Source organism: Cygnus olor, chromosome 1 (assembly GCF_009769625.2).
Source record: "Cygnus olor isolate bCygOlo1 chromosome 1, bCygOlo1.pri.v2, whole genome shotgun sequence".
Lineage (NCBI taxonomy): Eukaryota > Metazoa > Chordata > Aves > Anseriformes > Anatidae > Cygnus > Cygnus olor.
This window is the reverse complement of record NC_049169.1, coordinates 102,220,522-102,243,253: the sequence shown is the minus strand read 5'-3', so window position 1 is coordinate 102,243,253 and position 22,732 is coordinate 102,220,522. Positions and strand designations below refer to the sequence as shown.

At 38.2% G+C, this 22,732-nt stretch overlaps 1 protein-coding gene across 9 annotated transcripts in view; it reads left to right on the top strand.

The window, feature by feature from the left end:
• TSPAN9 (tetraspanin 9) overlaps positions 1-22,732 on the top strand; it is a 183,160-nt gene that overhangs the window by 67,903 nt on the left and 92,525 nt on the right. For 7 of the 9 annotated variants that reach the window (XM_040574395.1, XM_040574434.1, XM_040574409.1 and 4 more), the window contains one exon: positions 15,839-15,918. In XM_040574395.1, coding sequence (XP_040430329.1) covers positions 15,856-15,918 — 63 coding nt within the window. In that variant the 5' untranslated portion in view covers positions 15,839-15,855. Of the gene's footprint in view, positions 1-11,655; positions 11,715-15,404; positions 15,919-22,732 lie in introns of those variants that run through there. The other 2 variants (XM_040574402.1, XM_040574362.1) reach the window with 2 other exon arrangements.

The window sequence follows — 22,732 nt, the reverse complement described above, 5'->3', positions numbered from 1 at the left end:
CGTGGGAGGGACCCCACATGGAGCAGGGGCAGAGAGTGACTGAGAAGGAGCAGTGGAGACGAAGAGTTAGGGACTGACTGCAGCCCCCATTCCCAGTTCCCCTGCTCCACGTGGGGGAAGGAGGTGGAAGAGGGTGGATGGGGGAAAGGAGTTTTTGGTTTCTTTCCTTTGTTTCTCACTTCTCTAGCTTGTTAGTAACAGGCAATAAATCTTACTATCTCCCTGCTCTGAGACTGTTTAGCCCGTCACGATAATTGTTGAGCGATCTCCCCATCCTTATCTGAACCCTTGAGCCCTTTGCATTGTATTTTCTCCCCTTTTCCCTTTGTGGAGGGGCAGTGACAGAGCAGTTGTGGTGGAGCTTGGCTGTCCACCTGAGTAAAACCACCACAGGAACAAACTCAAGTTTACTTGTTTTCTGAATATTTTATGCTGCTTGTAATACAGGACAGTAAGCACAGAAAAAACTGCAGATAAATACTAAGTATTTATCTATGTGTTTATGCATATGTAATTATAGCTGTATGCTGGACATTTTGTCCAGAAGGATACTGTGAGAAACAGTATCGAAAGCTTTGCTGTAATCCAACAAGATTACATCAACTGACTTCCCTTGGTCAACTACCTGGGTGACCTTGCCATAAAAGGACAAAAAAGTTTGTTAAACAGGACCTTCCCCTCGTGGACCCTTGTTGGCTGTGACCAATGACTGCATTGTCTTTCAGGTGTTTTTCGGTAACTCCTAGAATAATCTTCTCCATAATTTTACCAGGCACTGAAGTGAGACTGGCAGGCCTGTAATTACCAGAGTCCTCCTTCATGCCCTTCTTGAAAACTGGAAAGAAGTTTTCCAGCTTCCAGTCAACTGGGACCTCCCCAGATTCCCAAGACCATTGAAAAATAGTTGAGAGAGGTCTTGTGATGACATCAGCCACCTATCTGAGTCCCCTGGGATGAATCCCACAAGGCCCCCATAGGCTTGTAGGCATCCAGCTGGGGTAGCAAATCCCACACAAGTTACAGGTTGGCTGGAATTTTATTGTTACCACAGTCACAGTCCTCCAGCTCAGGGCTCTGACAGTCCCAGGGCCCATCATCAGTGTTGAAGACAGAGACGAAGAAGGCATTAAGCATCTCTGCTTTGTCTGTGTCCCTGTTTGTGAGGTGACCATCCTCAGCAAGTAACAGACCAATGTTTTCTCTGAGCCTCCTTTTGTTGTTAACATATTTTGAAAAGCCCTTTTTATTGTCCCCCGCAGTGCTGAGCAGATTCAACTCTAATTGAATTTTGGCCACACAATTTTTCTCTCTACAATGGCAAACAGCATCTTTATAGTCGTCCCACGTTGCCTGACCTTGCTTCTGGTGGCCATACACTCTTCTTTTTCTGATTAAGCTCTAGAAGAAGATCCCTGGTCAGCCAAGCTGGTCTTCTGCCTCTCCTGCTTGTCTTCCAACATTTTGGAATTGCCTGTTCCTGTGCTCTTAAGAGGTGGTACTTAAAAAGTGACTAGCACTGATGGACCCCAATGCCTTCCAAGGCAGAAAGAAAGAAAAGAAAGAATTTTTCCAAGAAAGAAAAATGCTTGCAAGAAGAGAACAGTATGATAGGAAAGCTACAGCTACGGGGGGATTTGGAATAGAAGGCATATCTGAAGAAACTTTCAAGGCTGTTTGCAAAAACTGGCATTTGTTTATGTTGGTAATACCCATTTAAGGCATTGGGTGAACCTAAAACTGTATCGGCTTCTCAAATCAAAGTATTTAAATAGCTTTCCACTGTCATGACATAGTGGCAACACTGAAAGAAATTCCAGCATCTCTGTGCTCAAATATCAAGGTTTCTTCTCCCGTAAAAATAACTTCTGTTTGGAGTCTTTCAGAAAATTATAATTGAGGACAATAAAACAGCACTTCATCTGTGCAGCTGGTACATCTCTAAGGGCAGTTATATTTCCTTGAGTGAAGCCTTTAAATAATTACTAATCTCTGTTTTTGCAGATGTTACATTACTTTCTTTGGGGAAGTTTCTGGATTCTATCAAATAAACTCTTGTATGGGCTTCACACTCTAGTGGGGTGGAAAAGATGCAGAATGTGGTGATGGGAAGGACTGGGATTTGTTGTGTCATATCTTCTGTTAAATGTAGATTTCAACAACATGATAGTTACCAGATTAGAAAGGATAATTACCAAATTAATTCACACAAATCAGAGAGGAATTATGCTCTGCAAATACCCAGTTGATAGGATAAGGATGTTACTAATTTGTCAAATCTAGATACTTATGTTTCTCCTCATCAGAATGATAGTAATTTCAGTTTGCCCGTTTTTCAGTGCCTCTGATTTTACTTACACTGTAAGTAAGTGAATACTACTCTGTCCTTAGAGAGCTCTGAACCATGGAATTCAGTCTCAGTCTTTTACATCCTGGGGAGATTAGCTGTGGTAGGGAATCACACAGGGACTAACTCAAGTTTTTAATATTAGGGCAAAATGTTAAAATCATAGAAAATTTGGGTTGAAAGGACAAACTGGAGACTGTGTAGTCCAACCTTCTGTTGAAAGCAGAACCTTAGTTTAGGTTATCCAAGGGCCCTGACAAGCAGTCTTGAATATTTCCAGTGAGGGAGATTCCACCATCTCTCCACACAATCTGTTCCAATGGTTAATTGTTCTAACATTGAAGATTATTTTTTCCTTATATCCAGAACAAATTTTCCCCTGAAACAACTTGTTTCTCTTGCTTGTCTTGTCACCTTGCATCCTTGTGAACAAAGTAATGTCATTTTCTGTAACTGCCTATTGGAAGACACTGATTATCCTTCCGGAAAGTGAGAATATTTTACGTATTATGCAGAACATCTGATCAGGACCTTAGTGCCTACCTAAAGCCCTAATATTAATGTTCTGTGATCTGAAAGTTTTATTTCGAAATAGTGTATATCACCTCTTGAGGGCATCTTCATTTGGCATTCTCCCCTAAGCGTGCATCTCTAGAATAGAGGTCAAGGGTTTAACATTTCTCTGTATTGAGATGTGTGTGTCAATAATGTATATCTGGCTTTTCTTTCTGAATGGTCCTTGGTTACTTACAAAATGTGGTTTACAGAATGTGTGTAATGTCCGCCAGTGACTAGTTTGTGAGAGATTGTCTTGTTGACAGAACATTGCAGTAGTAGTGTAGTAGTGTACCATGCCCCGTTTTTTTCTTCTTTTTGTTGTTGTTGTTGTTTTCTTTCTGTTTTTGTTTGTTTGTTTTCCACTGCTTGAGAATGCAGGACACTATGTAGCAATCTGTTTTGGATTCTTTGAATTTTAAGTATTTATTCTTTATATTAAAAGAAAAAATAACTGAATGTTAAATATGGAGATAGATAGTTGAAAATGTATGAAGATAGTTCTGTGATAGACATTTAGAAGGCTTTGGTGCCTATGAACAATTAATTAAGGAGCAATTCATAGTGAAGAATTCATTAAACCCTTCCTCCTACACACCCATCCACCTACAGCTTCGACATAATCTTCCAGACTCAGAGATCACTGATATTTGAGAGAGCCATATAGGCTCTCTATGTAGAGAAGTATTACATCTGTACTGTACAGCAGATGTATTAGGTAGGGACAAAACTGAGAAATCAGTATAAATGAAGCTAAAAGCTCTGTTGCAAAATTGTGATAGACACTCTTTGGGAGGCACTGAACTGGAATAAATATATATATATATTTTGAAATGATCAAGATACTTTCTTAGTCTTTTTTACAGCATAATACAAAAAACTGGCATTGAGTTATATGACAGGTGCAAAGCATCATTCTGTTTGGAAAAGTATTCTGTATAGAAAAAGAAATTACACTTTCCAATGCATCATTTCTGTTCTCTTTGTATGTCCATAGATCCATAGATCCCAGTCTATTGATTAAACTCATACTGTTTTTTGTTTTCTTTTAACCTTCAGAGCTTCAGTGGTACATCTGTCAGGGAGTGAGAAGATTTTTATTTTCGTTTTAGGCCAGATTACTTAATATAGTTACAATTTCTGAATCTTTCTTTTCTGTGTACAGGGTAGAAAGCATTCAAGTTGATTTAAAAGGAAAAATATTTGTATATAGGGAACTGATCTGACTTGATTTAGCTGTTCTTGGAATACAAGACACATGAGTTTTCAGAGTGCAATTTATACAATCAGGTTTTGGTTAGAATCATGTTTAAAGCTATGTATTTGAGTATAATATTTCTTCAAAAGAAGAGATAGATATACAGAATCTTTTCCTAATTGTATCTGCCAAATTATCTTGCTGAGATTTCAGTAGGAGGGAGTAGACTCCTTACTGATAAATATCTAATATGATAGTTTCCATGCTATTGGAATAGAAACATTAAGTACTATAAAAGTGTCCTATAATAAACCAACGGCACAGAAGGAGGTGGGGGAGGAGAAGATCAAGATACGGGCAATTTAGAACAGTTGGATTTCAGAAATGAGATAGAATGATGAGTTCTTAAAACTCTTACGAAAAATGTCTGGGTGGTCAAAAATAATTTTATGTTTCTTCTGGCCAGATGCTTGGCAGGAAAAGGACCTGAAAATATGAGAAAAATAACACAGAAGGATCCCATAGTCTGGATGAAATTCAGGGAGCAAAGCATCTCTTATGTTAGCGTTCATGTCCAAACCTACATAAATCTGTTTTATAGACATTGAGATTAGAGGGTTAAAATAACAAAAGCAAGCATAACATTATCATGTGGATTACATCACTGCAGATTTACTATTACAGATTACTATTAACTTGTTCCTCTGAAGGGAAGAGGTCTGGAAAGCCTTTTCAGTAAATCAGGTTAGGCTTGAAACTGGGCTAGACTTGGACACTGAGGAGAGGAGAGAGAAAGGTTATATACATATTGGCATTATGAGCATGAAATTTCGGTCCTGAAAGGCATACTTGTATCAAACTTAGCACCGTCTACCCTTATCTGATATTGCAGTTTGGAAGCTTTTAGTTTAATTCATGTTCTTTAAAGATCTGTTGTGATACACACCAGTTACACACATAAGCATTTACAGCCATTTATTTGATAGATTCCTGTGAACCAATGTGCAGAGCATATGCAGAGGGACCTGGACAGATTGGATCAATGGGCAGAGGCCAGTGGGATGATGTTTAACATGGCTAAGTGCCAGGTCCTGCACTTTGGCCACAGACAACCCCATGCAACGCTACAGGCTTGGGGCAGAGTGGCTGGAAAGCTGTGCAAAGGATAAGGATCTGGGGGTGCTGGTTGATGCTCACCTGAACATAAGCCAACAGTGTGCCCAGGAGGCCAAGAAGGCCAATGGCATCCTGGCTTGTATCAGGAATAGTGTAGCCAGCAGGACCAGGGAGGTGATCGTCCCCCTGTCCTCTGCTCAGGTGAGGCCGCACCTCAAGTACTGTCTTCAGTTTTGGGCCCCTCACTACAAGAAAGACATTGAGGCCCTGGAGCATGTCCAGAGAAGGGCTCTGGAGGTGGTGAAGGGTGTGGACCACAAGTCTTATGAGGAGTGGCTCAGGGTACTGGGGTTGATTAATCTGGACAAGAGGAGACTCAGGGGAGACCTCATTGCTCTCTACAACTACGTGAAAGGAAGGTGTGGGGAGCTGGGGGTTGGCCTCTTCTCAGAGATAACTAGTGATAGGACAAGAGGGAATGGCCTCAAGTTGCACCAGGGGAGGTTTAGATTGGAAATTAGGCGACATTTTTTCTCAGAAAGAGTAGTTAGGCATTGGAACGGGTTGCCTAGGGAGATTGTGGAGTCACCATCCCTGGGGGTGTTTAAGGAAAGGTTGGAGGTGGTGCTTAGGGACATGGTTTAGTGGGTGATATTGTTGAAAGGGGGATGGTTGGACCAGATGATCTTGGAGGTCTTTTCCAACCTTAATGATTCTATGATTCTATTAAGTGTCATGCCTGTATCCCAATTTATTTGTAAATGAAAAAAAATCTGCCTGTGATGAATTAACATAGTATTTGCTTTTAAAGGCCAATTAATATTTCATACCATAACTGTTACATACTTGTTGCTCACTTAGGTAGATCAGAGCAGATTGAATTGCACAAGTAGTTTTCCCCTCCACTGTATACTTTTTTTTTGGTCTTTCCGATGTCACTGTGAGGAATTTTTGCAATGTTGTTAGTTGCTGGCTGCTGATAAGGGGTGTTTTGGTTTTCTCATCTTTGGTAGACTCTGATGGTATAAATAAACTTCTCAAAACTCAAGGGAATGTGGGCTTGGCTTCTGGGAAGGAGTCAAACATCCTTGCATCCATTCTTTACACCTCATATTAGGCTTTGCATGCCTGGTATTGCAGCTAGCACAAGGCATTCTCACCAACTGTAAATAAAACTATAGATCATATTCAGCAGTAATAGTTCTGCCTTTAAAATGGATCATTAATGTACTGTAAGAAGTTAAATAACTCATACTGTAAATCAGGTAATTGAACTGCTGCATGATTGTGTCTTGACAGATAGGGTCATGTCAAATTGTACCCTGTTATTTCCGCTTTTTCCTCTCCCCTTTTCCCCCTTTTTTTCCCTTTCCCCTTTCCTCTCTCTCCTTTCCCCTTTCCTAAAACCCTCACATCCTTATAATAAGAGCTGACATTGATCATAAAGCTCATGAACAGCTGTACCTAAACCTGCTGGATTACAGCAAGAGATTTACCTTGGTTTCATGTTTACATCCTTTCTTGTATCTCATGCAGAATAGATGAGAACCATGTAGCCTCATTTTTGTGACATGAGTAAAGAGGATAAAGTATCTCTCTCCTCTTGGCATTTAAATCTGACTTTATTGTTGTTGGCAAAGCAAAAACATTAGTTGTATGACTGTTACATTACAGGCACATCCTATTTTTTATGTCAAAGTTGACAATATCCCATAGTGTTACCACAAAACATGCAAGAAGCTTTATTGTGAGGGTAGATGCAGTTTCTCAAATAAGATGACTTCTATAAATCTAAAGGGCTTCGAGTCAGGGAGGAGTCTGTGGACTTTGCTCTGGCTATATTTTTGCATAAGCTTTCTGGAAGCCATAGGAGAGTCCAACCCAAACTTGCAGGATGAAATAAAACTGTTATCCAGTAGTTTGACCATAACTCGGAAGGTGCTGTTAACGCCACTTCAAATATTTGCAAGTTATATTGAATTATTAAAAAAAAAAAAAATCACATGATTTCAATAATGTTTCTCTTGAATGACAAAAGGAGGTGTGTGAGAGGAATTGTTAGGCAATGTAGCTTGTTACTGCAGTTGGTAAACCTCAGGGAGGGCAGGGAGCAGGCTAAGGATTTAATGTCTGTAGAGGCTAGATTGCACTCTTGTTTCCAGACATTTCTGCTCTGGGTCACATTGAGGGCCCAGCAGAGGGGAACTTGGTACTGTGGCTTGAACTCAGCCTATTCTGCTGACAACTTTTAGCTCTGAGGTTACTGGCTCTGGGCCCTTAGCAGATAGGTAATTCATCTGGCATTTTGACTCCCTTGTGAAAGCTGTAGACCTGTGCCTCTTTGACCTGGACACTGAACCTGGGATCAGGTTTTGCTTGGAAATGCTGCTGGTAAACAGTCTTTTGATGACTCACACATCTCTGAGGTGACTGCTCTCCAGTTAGGCAATCAGTCAGTCACTTTCAGGGATGTCTTAAAGCGGAGGCTGGGGCTGCTGATGAGTTAATGGGAGAAGGAGCCTAAAATAATGATGTAAGTTTTTGACAATTGTAGACATCTGGGGCTCTGCCAGCCCTGATGCAGTGGTTTTAAATATCCTCATTCATGGAATCACAAGTGCGATGCAGATGGATATTAGGAAAAGGTTCTTCACTGAGAGGGGCACTGGAACTGGTTCCCCAGGGAAATAGTCACAGCACCAAGCCTGCCAGAGTTCAAGTAGTGTTGCGACAACACTCTCAGACATAGGGTCTGATTTTTGGGTGGTCCTGTGTAGTGCCAAGAGTTGGACTTAAGGATCCTTGTGGGCCCCTTCCAACTCAGGATAGTCTATGATTCTATGAAATGCCAAAATATGAATATTTTAGCAATGAAGGAATTCACTTAATTATGAAAGGAACATGTCTAAAAAAGTTCTTTCATGGCATTGTTGAGCAGGGTTGGGAAATGTGTGTTGCCTTTTAAAAGTGAATGATGTCATTTTCATTTCTTTATGTGGAGCCATTCGTGTGAGTTTTTCTTTCCTTTATTTTTTATGTTTTTTGTTCATTTTTAAGTTTAATAGTTATGTTGATACATAGATGCCAGCTGTCCACCAATTCAGAACAGCAGGCTGCTGGTGAAAGACAGTCTCTTTAGAATAGAGGATAAAGAATAACAATCTGATTTTGTTCAACGGATATCTACACATTGGACAGGGTTAGAAAAGTTCCTGTATTAACAAAGTGCTCCTACACTGACCAAGGGTAAGAAGAGATATCATTTCTCATGATAGACAAAAGTCTTCTGCTATTTGATAGCTTTCTTTAATCTGTAGTGCAATTGGGATCATGAAAAATCTAAACTGTCATTGAAATTGGAAGTGGAAGAGAAGTGCTTGGATTTTGTGCCTTCTGCAAAAAATAGATAATAAATAAGAAGAATCCTTCCCCTTTCCCTTCCCTTTCCTTTCCTTTCCTTGGAGATGGTGATGGGAGCATATTTTTTAAAGCATGACTTTGGAGATCTGATTTCTGGTGTTTCATACCATGGGGATATCAGGGAAATAATATTGCTGCTTTCTGGCATGTGGCTGACAGTTTTCTACTACCTTGATCCTTGTTTTCTGTGTGTGCATGGTAAAAAACATCTCCATATGCTTTTCGGTGTTCTGGGAGGAGGCATCAGTTGATGTCACACATTTATTTTCATATTTTCAAGCTGGCCAAGGCTTGGTTCAGTTTATGCTAGATTCTTTGCAAGGAGTCCCTGACTTGCAGATGGACATTCTGATGATTTTATAAGTATCAGATATTAAACTATTGCTGTTATAGTGAGAACCTCCTTTCTTCCTACAGGTAAAATACAGAATTTAAATTATAAGGGTTTTCTTGTTTGTCTCAGAGGTGTTGGACTTTTCAGAGACCAAATTTATAATCTGAAATAGAAAAGCAGAATAGGAGTGATGAATAAAAGTGTTTTGAATCTAAACGACTTCAACTTTTCGTGAGGTTAAGTTGTTGGTAGACAGAATTGATCAATTAAACTTTGCATTTAAATGTCAACTTTTGTCCTTTAAAAATAAAAAGATCTTGTCATCAACAGATCTGAAAAGATTATGGTATAAACACAACTCAAATAGAAAGAAAGCATAAGATGGCTGACTGAAGTTATTAGGGAGTCAGAGAGCTTTCAATAACAGGAGGCACTGAAAAAATTATATGTGCTTTGATTAATGTAGGACAAATGACATGGGATGTAATAGGGGATTACAAAATAATGAATTGTGTGATAAGGGCAAATGCCAGAATGGGACAAATAATTAAGCTGGAAGGCTGACAGCAAATGAGAGGAAGATTTTTTTTTAACATAATGCCTACCTATGGAACTTGATGCTGGAAGATATTGAGGCTAAAATCGCAGCAGAATTCAAAAAGGATTAACTGTTAATGGAGATGGAACAATGTATTTGCCCCAGTAGAAGATTAGTTAAAACCCCCGTAATTAGAAGGGATACAGATTCTTATGTTAAAGGGTTAAAGCGCATAATCACAATGTTTCAAAGATCTGGTACTCTCTGCTGCCTGGCAAAATAGGCTCATCTGCTTGGGCATGTGCTATTTTTTTGCCTCGCATATTTTCTGTGTTCTCCCACCTGCTAGTGGAAGTATTGGTAAGGTAGTTTTGAGACTCTTTCTTAAAATGTCCAATATAGTTGCTATATTCAGAGTCAGCTATTAATGTCTTGCTTTCTGTCTGGATTGTAGGTTCTATGTTGTATGGGTTGACTTGATCTTGGTACATACACTGCAAAGCCCCAGAAAGTTCAAACTACTAGGGCTTCTCAGAAACAAGCAGTAAATAGACTTTCCAGGTTTCGGTTCTTAAAGGTGAAAATAGCAATGGTGAATTGCATACTAACATAATCTTCAGAGGACTAAATCTTTAGTTGAGCATAGTTCATGATGTTGTTTATAAAGTGAAGTCAAACCTCTAGAAGACCCTTGTGCTAGTACACGTTTTGATTTAGAAGCTTAAATGTAGGTAGCTGTATTTCTATTTTTAATAAAGTTATGTTTTTTCTGTAACTTTGGAAACTCAGGCATTCTTTCTGCTCAGTCTGAGGGACAGCTGGTATGAAGGTGTGACATAATCACAATTTCTTAGCTTTGGGACCCCACATTGCACTTTGACCCTCATCTCCCATGTCTCCTCTGCATCAGCATGTCATGTTATCATCTGCAGGTGATCACGGTGGGTTAAGGTCCCTGACATGGTCTACAACTAATTCCTTTGTACAATTTTGAGACAGAATGTCATGCTGTCACAGTTTTTAATGGAAATCTCACGGACTGTGCCACAGAATATTTGATGCAGTGGGAAGTCTTATAACAAGGTCTTATTTTCTTGATTGTCCATCCAGTGGGGACACCATGTTAGAAGGATAAACTGTTCTTATAGGTATATAAACAAGATAAGTATTAGTTTAGACAACTCAAAGAGAGTTTACCTCTTTGCCTTGGGTAGGCAAGGAGAGTTACTGTGTTGCTGATAAGGCGGGTATTTTGACTTGCTGGAGTTTATAAGCTCTTTGTTGTGAAGACAGGGGCATGGGAGTCCAGAGAACTCCATGTTTTTGTCTTTCAGATGATATTTATTTCAGCTCTGATTATTTGAACATTCTTTTTGCTTTAAGATTATTCCAAAATTAATTGTGTATTTTTTTTAAGCTGAGCTTTCATCTCTATATGACTTTTTATGCCAGAGTCATAAGCTACTCTTTGCAAATCTTGTTACATGTCTCCCTCTCATGGTCTTCTAGGATTTGGAGCAGTGACTTGACTGCTGACTGGGAAGATATAGTCATTCAGTTTATGCTCAGCTATCTAGCTCTTTTGTCTACCTAGTGTAATCTAGGTAGTGGTACCTAATCTTTCTGCCTGAGGAAGGAGTGTGTAACTGAGGCTTTGGTCAATACCATTCAAAAGAAAAGTGTGAATTTAAGAACTGTGTTCCTGGAACATTTGATAGCATATACATTTGTGCATCTCTCTACAAGGTTCCATATTGTTCTGAAGTCATGCAACAGGATTACTAAAGCTCTTGATTTCTAAAAATAATTAATTAGATAATGGTGCAACGGTTAGTGTACTAGCCTGGGACCATGTAAGGCCTAGATTCAGTATGATCCTTTGCCAGTGATTTCCTATTCATCCTCAGAAAACTACTTGATCCTCAATTTCCCCGTGTTTAAAATGGCAACAGTACCACTAGCCTACATGATGGATTGCATATCATGGTGACTGGAGTTTTTATTTCCCCTTTTCAAAAACTCCTAATGTTTTATATTTTCAAGTCTGGAATTATGGGAGATCATAAAAGAAGCTTAAGAAATTTTTGCTCAGCCTTTGACATTTATTCCTGTTCTTGCCTATTGTAGTCCCTGTCCCCTTCACTGCATCAACAAGGTCATCTAGTGGGCTGTTTTGTAAAATAAATTAGGATCTTTTACAAGGGAAAAGGTAAGATTTATTTTCATATGTTGCTTAAATACACTTGTATCTGTATTATGTCTTTATAAATACATGGTTATAAATATGTGTCTAAACTTGGTCAGCTTTTGTTCTGTTTTGCATCATGGTTCCACAAGGCAGTTGTGTTAAAACAGCTGAAGAGGGCAAAAACAAACAGAAGTGTTCAGGAGCACTGTAGCTGTGTGTAATTGGCACTGAAGTTCTGGTGAGATAAAACTAAAGGCTTAGGAAAAGTACAAATAAAAAATGAAGTTGTTGGGATCTTTGTTTTGAGGACAATGGTGTGCTGTTCCCAGAAGGGACCTAGGCAAATTGGTATCAATAGGAGACCCAGCCTATGTTGTTAGGGCGTTGTTACTAATAACCTCCCTTTCCATTCTTTCTGCTACACCAGTTGTGACATTCACTTTTGTACATTATTTCTGAAAGTGGCCTGAATTCTTACCATTGATACTGGACCGAGCTATTCAGATGTCAGAGGCTGATATTTGTTCTTTGTCCCAGGCATTTGTGTGGGGGACTGAGATTATATTTTTGATGTGGAGGCTTTTTTTGGCATCAAAATTCTCTGATTCAGTAATTGAAGAATAATGAAGTGCAGAGCGAGCTTTTGAATGTTCTTCATGCCCTAATTACTCATCAGAGATGAGAGCTGCAGTGAAGCCAAATGTGCTCTTTCCTGTGCTGAGGTCCCAGTGTCAAGTGGGACAACTGTAATGTTGAATGGCCGTGCAGCAACACCTGCCAATAAAGTCTCGATCAGAGAAAGTTATGTGTAATGGTAATCAAAACACAGTTGGAGGAACTGGGTACAGATTTTTCATTGGTTATTTTTTCAGCAAATAAGTAGTTCTGTGTGATTTATTAACTGAGCTACATAAGCACTGAGTTAGTGTTTCTAGCAGGAGGAAGTGGCATCTAATCTGTAAAGCTGCTCTGGAACCTTAGGTTCAAGTGTCAGAAGGTTACTGAAGCTTGTAGAGTCTCCCTAGCAGCATAACCATATGAGAATCATATGTTTTCTTTGTACAGCACTGGAGGGGAAGCTACTCTGGTTCATTTTGCCCTAGTGCTAGTTACTCAAACTTGGATTTTGAAAGTGGGTATTGGCTACACTCCTTTGTTTGGTTGTGCATTCTAAGGTATAAATGGTGATGTAGACCGGTCATGGATAGCTCTGAATGAAAGGTGCTTTACAAGTAATTCTAGAAAAAGCAAATCTTTTGTAGGATTTGAAGGCAAAAATAGAAAACTGGAAAACTTAAAGATGGTCTACTAATAAAAACTTGAAAAAAGCATGGGGAAGAGTTGTGTTACTTTTTTTTAAGCATTAGTTTTCACAAATGCACAGTTTTTTTTTTTCTGACGAACTAATTCCTTTCTTTCTATTTTATGTAAGTGTATAATTTATAACAAACCAATGAGTAAACAGAAAAAAATGTTATAGACTACTTGTGCTACTTATATTCTTTTTGTCTGAGAGCTCAGTTTTGTAAATTCTGAAAGTACCTAGCTGCAGTACAGGATTGAAATGGCACAACTTCACAACCAGTAAACAAATTTTCAAACCGAAGAGCCTTTTGAGACTTATAAAACCATACTCAGGCATTTGCCTTGTGCTTTGACTGCTACTTACGCTGCAAGTTCCAGTATCTCAGGCAGAGATACCTGGTCATGGCCTGCAAGTTTCTCCTATGTTTTTTTCTGAGACTGCTGGTCCTTACAAACTTCAAAGTGAGCAGTTGTTATGCACATCATAGACATGTACAGAAATGCTCCACTTTGGTCACTGTAATTTATCCTTTTTTTTTTTTTTTTTTTTTTGCTTGGGTGTTTTGTGTGTAACCTTTTCTGCTGCACTGTATGGTATGGACTACTTAGTCATTATCTTGTAGTCATATTTATGATGGAGAAGTTTTATGCAGGTAGTTCTGAAATTGCTTTTAAAAATCAAAGTGAATAAATATGCTTGACACAGGCTTGGGCCTGCCTGTTAAAATCTTGTTCTAACAAGAAGCAGAAGAGGCGAGAGAAGGTTATTACATTTACAAATACTATGTATTTCATGGCATGAAGTACTTCATGGTAGAAAGATCTCTTCACAGAAAAGGCTTATCAAGAAAGGTACTGCATTGCTTTAGAATGTTGATTCTAATGTTGCAATATAAAAATAATAGAATTTTAAGGTGCTGTTGAGCATAAAAGACTGAAGAAATGTGAGAGGGTCAGTTAAAATTGGGAATAACTTTTGTTTTTACTGGTAGCTGTATTTCTTTTGTAGTGGCCTCCTGACGTGGTTTCTTTCTTAAAAAAAAAAAAAAAAAAAAAGGATAACCAGCAATTTAAATGTTTTCTCGCTTTGCACCATCAATGTGCTGTTTTTATGGTTGTGACAAAATGACAAATTTGGAAGCACCAGGTGTGACCTGAAGTTTTTCTCTCCCTCCATTCCAAGCACTCGCACACATAGGCACCAACACATCTGCACACTCCTGCCCACTTTGTTTCAGCATTCTGCCAGACATATTGTATTACTATCCAGAAAAGTAATGTGGCATTTGGGTCAGAGTTTCTAGTTCACAGTCTATGTGCAATGTAGGATGATTTATTAGCATACACAAGAATAATCTCTGACTTACTAGTTAAACAGACTGCAAATAGCTGCAGGTTCAGATATCCTTGCATTTCAAGTCTTAAGAATTGATTGATCATCCTTTAAGAGACAGCAGCTCTGCTTTTCTTATTATGGTTAATTATATCATAGGTGATGGCGTTGTGCTATGTGCATGTACAGATATGTGCCTATTCAGTTTATGTCAGCTGCTAGTCTGTACCAGTTCCTTGTCCCATGACATTTAAGCCAGAAAAAAAATGTAAGTACGTGCAGTCACTGTTAATTTTGTGAGCAGGGAGAGGCTAGCTCTCGTCTATCTAATCCATACTTTTAGCAGAATTTTATTGCATAAAAGGAGTATCATTACCTCACAGATCAAGCTCATAAACAGCTAAACAGTACTTGACATTTAAAGAGATTTTCTGTTGTGCACTTGTATAGTCAAGAGTAATTCTAATCCTATTAAAGATACTATGTCATGGAGGTGTGCCCTAGGGGAGAAGGTTTCTTCTAACTGGTCAGATGGGAAGCAGAGAGGAGGGGCAAGCAAGAGGGTGGATTTATTACTTGATAGTTAGGTCAGGGATTTCTGTGGGAAATGCCCAGTGGTTGCAGCTGCTGATGATTTCACATCAACAGCAGTGAAACACAGAGCATGCTGTTACAGCTGGTTACTGAATGAGATACTGCAAACGGGTGGCAAAAAAAAAAAAAAAAAAAAAAGACAGCGTGTGTGAAACGGTCACAGAGACACAGAGAAGGAAGCTGAGAGCAAGAAAAGTGATCAGGCTACAGGAAAGTCGCCCAGGTGTACTGCAGAAGCTTTTTGGAAATGGATGCAAGGACCATCTGCTGCCTATAGATTAGAGGGCTGTAGACTAAGGGCAGAGAGAAGGAGCTTATGGCTTTTCTGAATAAAAATTGAAGTTCTGCATAACTGATTCATCAAGATAAATCATGAGTATGCTCCTGCATGGGATGTTAATATATAAATCTATGGTACAGATAGAGTACAGTCTGCATTGCTATAAAAAATAGATAAAAACAACAACAATGCAGTGAATAAATTCTGCAGTGATTATCTGATTTACGTATGAAGAAAAAAAGAAGCAAAATACAGACAGCCCTTATTGTACTGTGCGTTTGCAAGGCACTGCGTTTAATGGTGAGAGATGCTATACATTAAATCTGACAACTGTGGAAAGAGAGATCATGGAGAAGTCAAGTAGCGAGGATTCTTCAATTCACCGGAGTCCATCTTTGGATAGCAAAGACTCAGATTTTGCTAAACCTTCTGCCTCAGGGAGGCAATTTGGTCGAGGTTTTACTGCTGGAGCTTTCTATGGTACAGCTGGATCACGCACACAGAACCACACCGGGGTTGGAACCGGGACCGGTGTTGGAACTGGGACTGGCATAAAAAGTGACAAATACAGTGCACCCAAAGGCAGCAAATATGTGGTCTTTTATCTGGATTTGTCCTTTGTTTTCCTTTTAGAATTTAAGAAGTGCAACATGGCAAGAGGCTGCCTGTGTTGTTTGAAATATATGATGTTCCTTTTCAATTTGATATTTTGGGTGAGTACTGCCTTTTCAGTTGCCTTCATTTATTAGCGTATCCTGTACTGCTGCATTACGTGAATAGTGCATCTTTGAAGTACTACAGTAAGTCACCCCCCCCATGTTTCCCTCCCCTCCCCTTCCACCTGCATAGAATATTTTCCGTGTTAAACCTGTGCCTAATGGGAAAATGCACATGCTTTCTATATCTTTATTATCACCTGATTACTGTGGTTTAACTACTAATTCTTGAAATTCAGTATTCTAATATATGTTTTGAACTGTATTATTTAAGAAAGGGCAAAATTGTTGTCCTTTAGGAAGAGCAGAATTATTGTAGCATTAAAGTCCTGTGGTTGTAAGGATTTTTGCATTCTTTTGTAATACCTCATATTTTATTAAGCTGTAGGTTAGTTTAATTTAGAAGTACATTCTCATTGTTGCCATAAATCTCATGTATTTTGTGTAAACTTCATTTGACAAATGGCTTTTTCATTTGAACGAAGTTCTGTTCCATTTGTCCAATTAAAAACAGTAAATTACATATGTTCTAACCTATTGTGGTATCAGCATAAATGCGAAATTACTGGAATGATGAATTAGTCTGGATTCAGTTTCAGCTACAGTTGTCCATGTTGGTGTGTGAAGTTGGAGACTTGCATTTGCTTCTCAGGGGTCTAAATCCTTCCATCGGCCAAGATACATGAAGAGTTGTAACAATGCCTCAGCAAGCAAATTAAAAGCGTAGTGCCTACTTTGAGCAAAACAGTGTCACATACAAGGGAGGGAGGAAAAGTTCAAGTCAACTGGCAGCTAGGCATCCTTAAGTGAACAGTACTTTTGAGGAAATCACAGGCTAATTGAAATATTGTGTATGCATGAACAGAGCTCAATATGAAATAGTTTGCTTCGTTTAAAATCAAAGCACTCTGCTTTCCTGATGGTTGCAACTTTTGGACAAATGAACAAAATCATTCATGGTTGTGATCCAGAAATATACAATATGCCTCATACATAAACGAATACACCTCTTTCTGGATTTATTTTGGAAGAATGATCACTTACAGTCCAGTTCAGATAGCTATCTCTGATGTAGGGCTCATCAGTGTACAAATGGATGTCTTATTAGGAGTTTCTCTGTTTATCTTGACCCCGTTACTGAAATAACATTAAGAGTAAGTATTAATGGGAGATTTGGTATAGTGTTGAACTACCCAAACAACAGTGATCTTTTAGCAGTAATAGATTGAAATGTTTCAGTCACTGAAGTTGTGGGAATCTTACTTAAACAGAAAGATAGGAATGGTAAATGAAGAATATTTAATCAAAATTCACTTGTGATTGTTTTTATTTTTTATTTTATGTATATAAACCCTACCAGAATGTTGCCTTAACTATTCCTGGAATAAATCATTTCTATTTGACTCAAAGGTTTTATTACTTTGACACCTTAGAAGTATGTATATATATATATACATAAATATATATTTATTTTCATGTGGTATATGTTGCCATTATTTTTTGTATAGCTCTTCTGATACCATTGTTCATGTCCTCTTAACCCTCACCTACTTAAATACGGAATCTTTTTTTTTTTTTCTTTTATCTCCTTTCCAAGCAGCAACATTGGCTGGGTATAAGAACCTCAGTGCCCATTTTTCCATTTCTTGACCTTGCGAACAATATTTTAGACCTCTTCTGTGTGCTCATCTATGACTATTCAGCTCCCGCTGGACTTTGTACAAATACATTGCTTCTTGACTAAGTCTAACCTACTATCTGAAACAGCTCTCCAGTACCCTGTACTTCCTTAACTCTTACCTCTGAATCCCCTTTGCCCCCTCCCCTGTATGTCTTTTCTAATTAGGCTTATACTGCTTTTCTTTCAGTTATTAAACTTTGTCACATCTCTGTCTGATCTATTTTTTTTTTTATGAGCCAGGCTAAACAGAATGAATATGGTACTGTAATGACAATTACGGAAAAATGCTAAATGCAAGATGTCAAGTAGTTTACAACAGAAATGTGATCCATTGTCCTGGGTCAGAAGTCCCCCATTCTTGACTTTATCTGACTTAAGACTGGCTGGCAAAATTGAATTTGACAGTTCTGTGCATTCTTCCAGAGGACTGCAGTCTTGCTAGATTCTTATTCTCTATAACCCAGGCTATGTTATTGTCCTGTGTCTTGAGCCATTTGAATAAATAAAATTATCTTCTCTTTTTATTCACGGCAATATGAGCTAGAATGAATCATGCTATTGGCAGATATTCTTGTAGTTTGACATCTCTGGCTTTGCACCTGGAACCTATGTTTGTCCTACTATGGCTGTCTGACAGGTTTTGGTTGTTTGGCTCTACATGCGCTCCTTGCTCCTTGCTGACACTGAAATTGTCAGTGCCTCCCGGTGGCCCAGCCCTGTCCTTCCCTCACAGCTCTGCCACTGCCCCCAACTCCCTGTACTGAAGCACTCCATGTTATTTCAGTCCTGTCTGTCCTCTCAACCTTTTTTTCCCCATTCACAGGTTTGCTTGTTCTCGTCTGTCCTGGCTTTCAGCACACTGGGCTATTAAGTACAAAATGTGTCTCCAAGCATCGCTGTCAGGGCCGTGTTTGAGACTGTAGCACCCCACTGCAGTTTGAACCTTGCTTCCTTCTGAATTTCTGTTAAGAAATCCAAGTCCAAAACCATGAAGTTGTCTGCTCTTGAGCAGTGGCTCTCATCTTTTCTAATGCAAGGTGATTTCTTTTATATATATATATAAAAGAAAGAAGAGTCCTGTTTGAGCATGAAATCTGTCTGAACTTCGTATTTAAAACCAAGTGAGACTCCTGTCCTTAGAGGTGAAGAGACCATTGCAACACATTTATCTTCTGACAAAGGCAAGAATTGTATTTTTCATACAGGAACTGGTTTAGGCAACTGGAAACATAGGTGGAAAAACTGTGTTTCAAGGAATTTTTATAGACACAGTCTAGCAGCTGTGTGGTGAATGAAGCAGTTAATGGGCCATCCTGTCTGCTTGTCACAAAGCTACGTTGTTCTGAACCTGTAGTAGCAGAAGGCTGGGCTGTGGGAAGTGATGTTTTTCTCCAGTAAAAAGGTGGTTCTTCAATACTTCCACTGACAAATGAGGAAGAGTGGTAACTTTTAGGGTCCCAGAATGCTGGTCACTATTAGCTTGAACAATTCTCAGTGTTGGCCCAAAGAAGGATGCTCTTCTGTTGAAGAAGAGGAATCTTTGTTCATTATTTGCTTCTTGACACAGAGAAAAAGACAATCTGTCCCTTGTGCAGCACTGAGCTGTGCCACACCTTCAGTCTGGCAACCAACTCATACATATTTGAAGACCAATTATATATGTGTGTATACATATGTATATAGTATACACATTGTTATATATATATAATATTTTGTATATGTTATTTTTTTATATGTACCTATATATATATACACATATGTATATGCTTGAAGGTGATGGAGAAGTGCAGTGGTTAGTGGATTGTCTTTATCTTCATGTAACAAACATACTGCCACTGTGATAACTATGACAAAGAGGTAGCGCATTGTTTCTGCTAGACAGGAATTAAGTGTTGGTAAATTAGATTCATGACAATAAAATACAGGTTTTGAAAATTCCTAGCAGATGTATGAGTTAATGTGGAAGGACTACATGTAAGTTTCACAAGGCAATTTGATCCAAGTGTGGCCCAGCAGTAAGTCAAAACAGAAGGTGTTTCCCCACCGTATCACTAAGGGCTTCAGGTGTTTCTCTGTGGCCCTCTGATTCTTAGCAGTTGTTCATGGCCATCTGGCATTGCTTTCTTTTAGAGATTAGGGAAGTCTGAGCTGAGGGTTAAGGAAGCTTATAGTATTTAAATGTGTGGCTAGGATGATGATTTACACCGAATTTATCCTAAGTGCATAATATGTTTTGCATATTATGGACAGGGCAACTAGAAACGTTGGTTGATTTAATTTGCCTTCAGAATATTTATGTGCAAACACATGGATATTGCAAAGCAGCCAATATAGCACTGCAGAAGAAATCAAATATTGATTTTTGCCTCCATAGATTGCAGCTTAGTTTTCAAGAAAGGTAATCACCAAATGTAAAGATTAGGGTACAAGTATTTAATGGGTACATTTCACTTCATTATTTTTTTTAATTAGAAAAAAGTTTTACAAGATTTTTTTTTCCACAGACTATATCAGAAAATCTTATTGCCAGTAAAATGGAAATTTTATAATCCAAAAATTTTGAAAAGAAATTTTACTCATGAAATGAAATTCATAACGAGAATTAAAAGGTAAAGTTTATAGTGACAGGAATAAATTATTAAAACTTCAGTAGAGAACTTTACAAGTAGACAGTCTTCCAAAGTATAATTTGTCTTCCAAAGTATAATTTGTTCTATTAAATTAAGGTTATGACTCCACATGCAGTGAAACATTCATAATACGCATCTTGTTGGATTTCAGTGTTTCTTTCATTTTAATATAAAATGCATTTTATTAGGGGTAACATCTAGCAAGATGATTAAATTTCTGATCTGTATTTCAGTGGGTAGGAAGGCTAAGTATAGTCAGAAAGGAAGATTCTTAATGTGGCTTCTTTTATAAGTTGTTTATATTTAAACTACTATAAATTCTCATAGGAATAGTACCTATTAATTAATAGTATAATTATGAGCAGAAGTTAACATTTATCTAAGTTAAATGGAGTCATATTTCCAAATCCAGACATTTATTATTCAGTTTTGAAATAATTTTTTTTAGTAGTTTGTGAACATTTTCTTTTTGCTAAAACGTGGCTAGAAGAGAAAAATGTGCTTTGGAAAGTTGCTGGTCCAGAAGCATCAGTGAAAAGTCAAATATAGCAAATTTTTCATTGATGGTGTTATGAAAATTATACTGCATTGATTATTTGCCTTATTTAATCTTATAGCAGGAGTGATTCATGTTTTTTCTTATAGATGAAAAACAATGTTGTATGATTATCAGTGAGCATAAAGTAGCACAGCAGCCATGCAAGTCACTTTTTATTAAGTCTCAGACCAAATTAAAACAAAGGGAGCATGTCCCTTCTCTGTTTGGGTGAAACTGGTGTCAGAAATATTGGTACTGTAGAGCAGCTAAAAATTTTAGAGTGGTTTATATAGGGTAATCCATTCTTAAATGTGTATCTGTCCCTATCTGGAAGAACTACTATAGCACACTAGTCTGAAGTACAAAGCTTTAATGCTCATCTGAGCCTGCTGGTCAAACAGATAAATCTTGTGAGCAGACTTTGTCCCTATGCATAACCGAAAGTTAATCTCTGAGGTTTAAGAGAGGCACGGCAGAGGGTTTGTTCCTGAAATGAGAACAAAATTGCACATTACAGACTGCTTAGAATGCAAAGCATTTTCAAATTCTCTCATTTGTTGTCCTGCCCTGAATGCATTATCTGATAGCACCCATTTTTTGACACAGGGAATAATGACAAGGAGAGACAGTGAGTGACCCTGAGATGCTTTTTTTCTTGACATAATAATGATATTTACTTCTGTCATATTTTTACGGTGATGACGTAGGACAGCAGTGAGGTGACAATTGTAGTACAATTCCGTGAGAGTAAGGCTACTAAAAATAAAAATAATAATTTAAAAAGTTATTCAGGGCAATACAGTGAAATCTGGAAAAGCAATGGTCTTAATTTTCTAAAGGCTAATATGTTCAGTCACATTAGCAGGAAGAACTCAGTTTTTAATAGGGATTTGAGAAGCTGTGAAAAGAGTCCAGCATTTAGTTTGTTTCCCCTCCAGATGGTATGCCACTCTTTAGTTTGCCTATGTAAACATGCACATCAGTGTTGGAGTACAATTAGACAAATGTTTTTGCATGTCAGCATTTTGGGTGAGAGAAGAAAATGCAATATGTAGTTCAAATGCTGTGGTGTCCTAATGAATATGGTGTAAATAAACTCCATTAAAAAAACTGTAATGTGACATTATAGCTTAATAATCAAACTTGATTTGAGGCCTGAGACTATTTTTATTTTAAAATAGCAAGGATTGCTTCAGAGCTGAGTTAGACTGGTTAATCCAGGTGGTGGGGGCCCCATAACTGTTTTTAGGGGAGCGAGTCTAAGCAGTTGAAACTTGACAAGGGAAACATCTGATATGGCACTTTTCATGGTGTTCCTCTCACTTACTGCTCTTTACTAACACCATATTTAATCAGTTGGTGTTTTTTCTTTTTTGTTTTAAATCATTAATTTTGTTTTCCTTCAGTGCAGAGGTGTTTACTCCAGATGTAGGTAGGTGTGAGGGCCATTTGTATCTGTTATTTTGGATAAATGATGAGTTGATTCATAACTCAAAAAGCAGATCTGTTTTATACATCAGTTATAATGTAGCCTGCTGTATATAGTTTCCTCATTTGTATATGCAGAGGTATATAGTCATTGAAAGTGAGAAGCAGAATAAGAATTTCAAACTAGAAAGCATGTGACAACCCCCAGCCTTCCTGGGGGTTAAACTTCTTGAAGAATATTCAAGTTCTATTCCTCATATCCTCCGGCTGTGTGACCTTAAGCAAATCTCTTCAGCCTCTGTGTCTCAAGTCCCCAGTTTTTAAAAATAATCAAAATACCAACTTTTATAAGGCTATAGTTGTAATCATGGTGTAGAATTATTAACTTTGAATAATCTTAATAACTGCAATGTATCTTACTTACCTCTGGACTCACAAGCTCCTGTAGAACGTATCAGTAAGCTGCTTGATTTGGCATTTGTCAGCATGCTTCCTTTATGTCTCTTTGTGCTGCCTTCCTGGTTAGTATGTCTG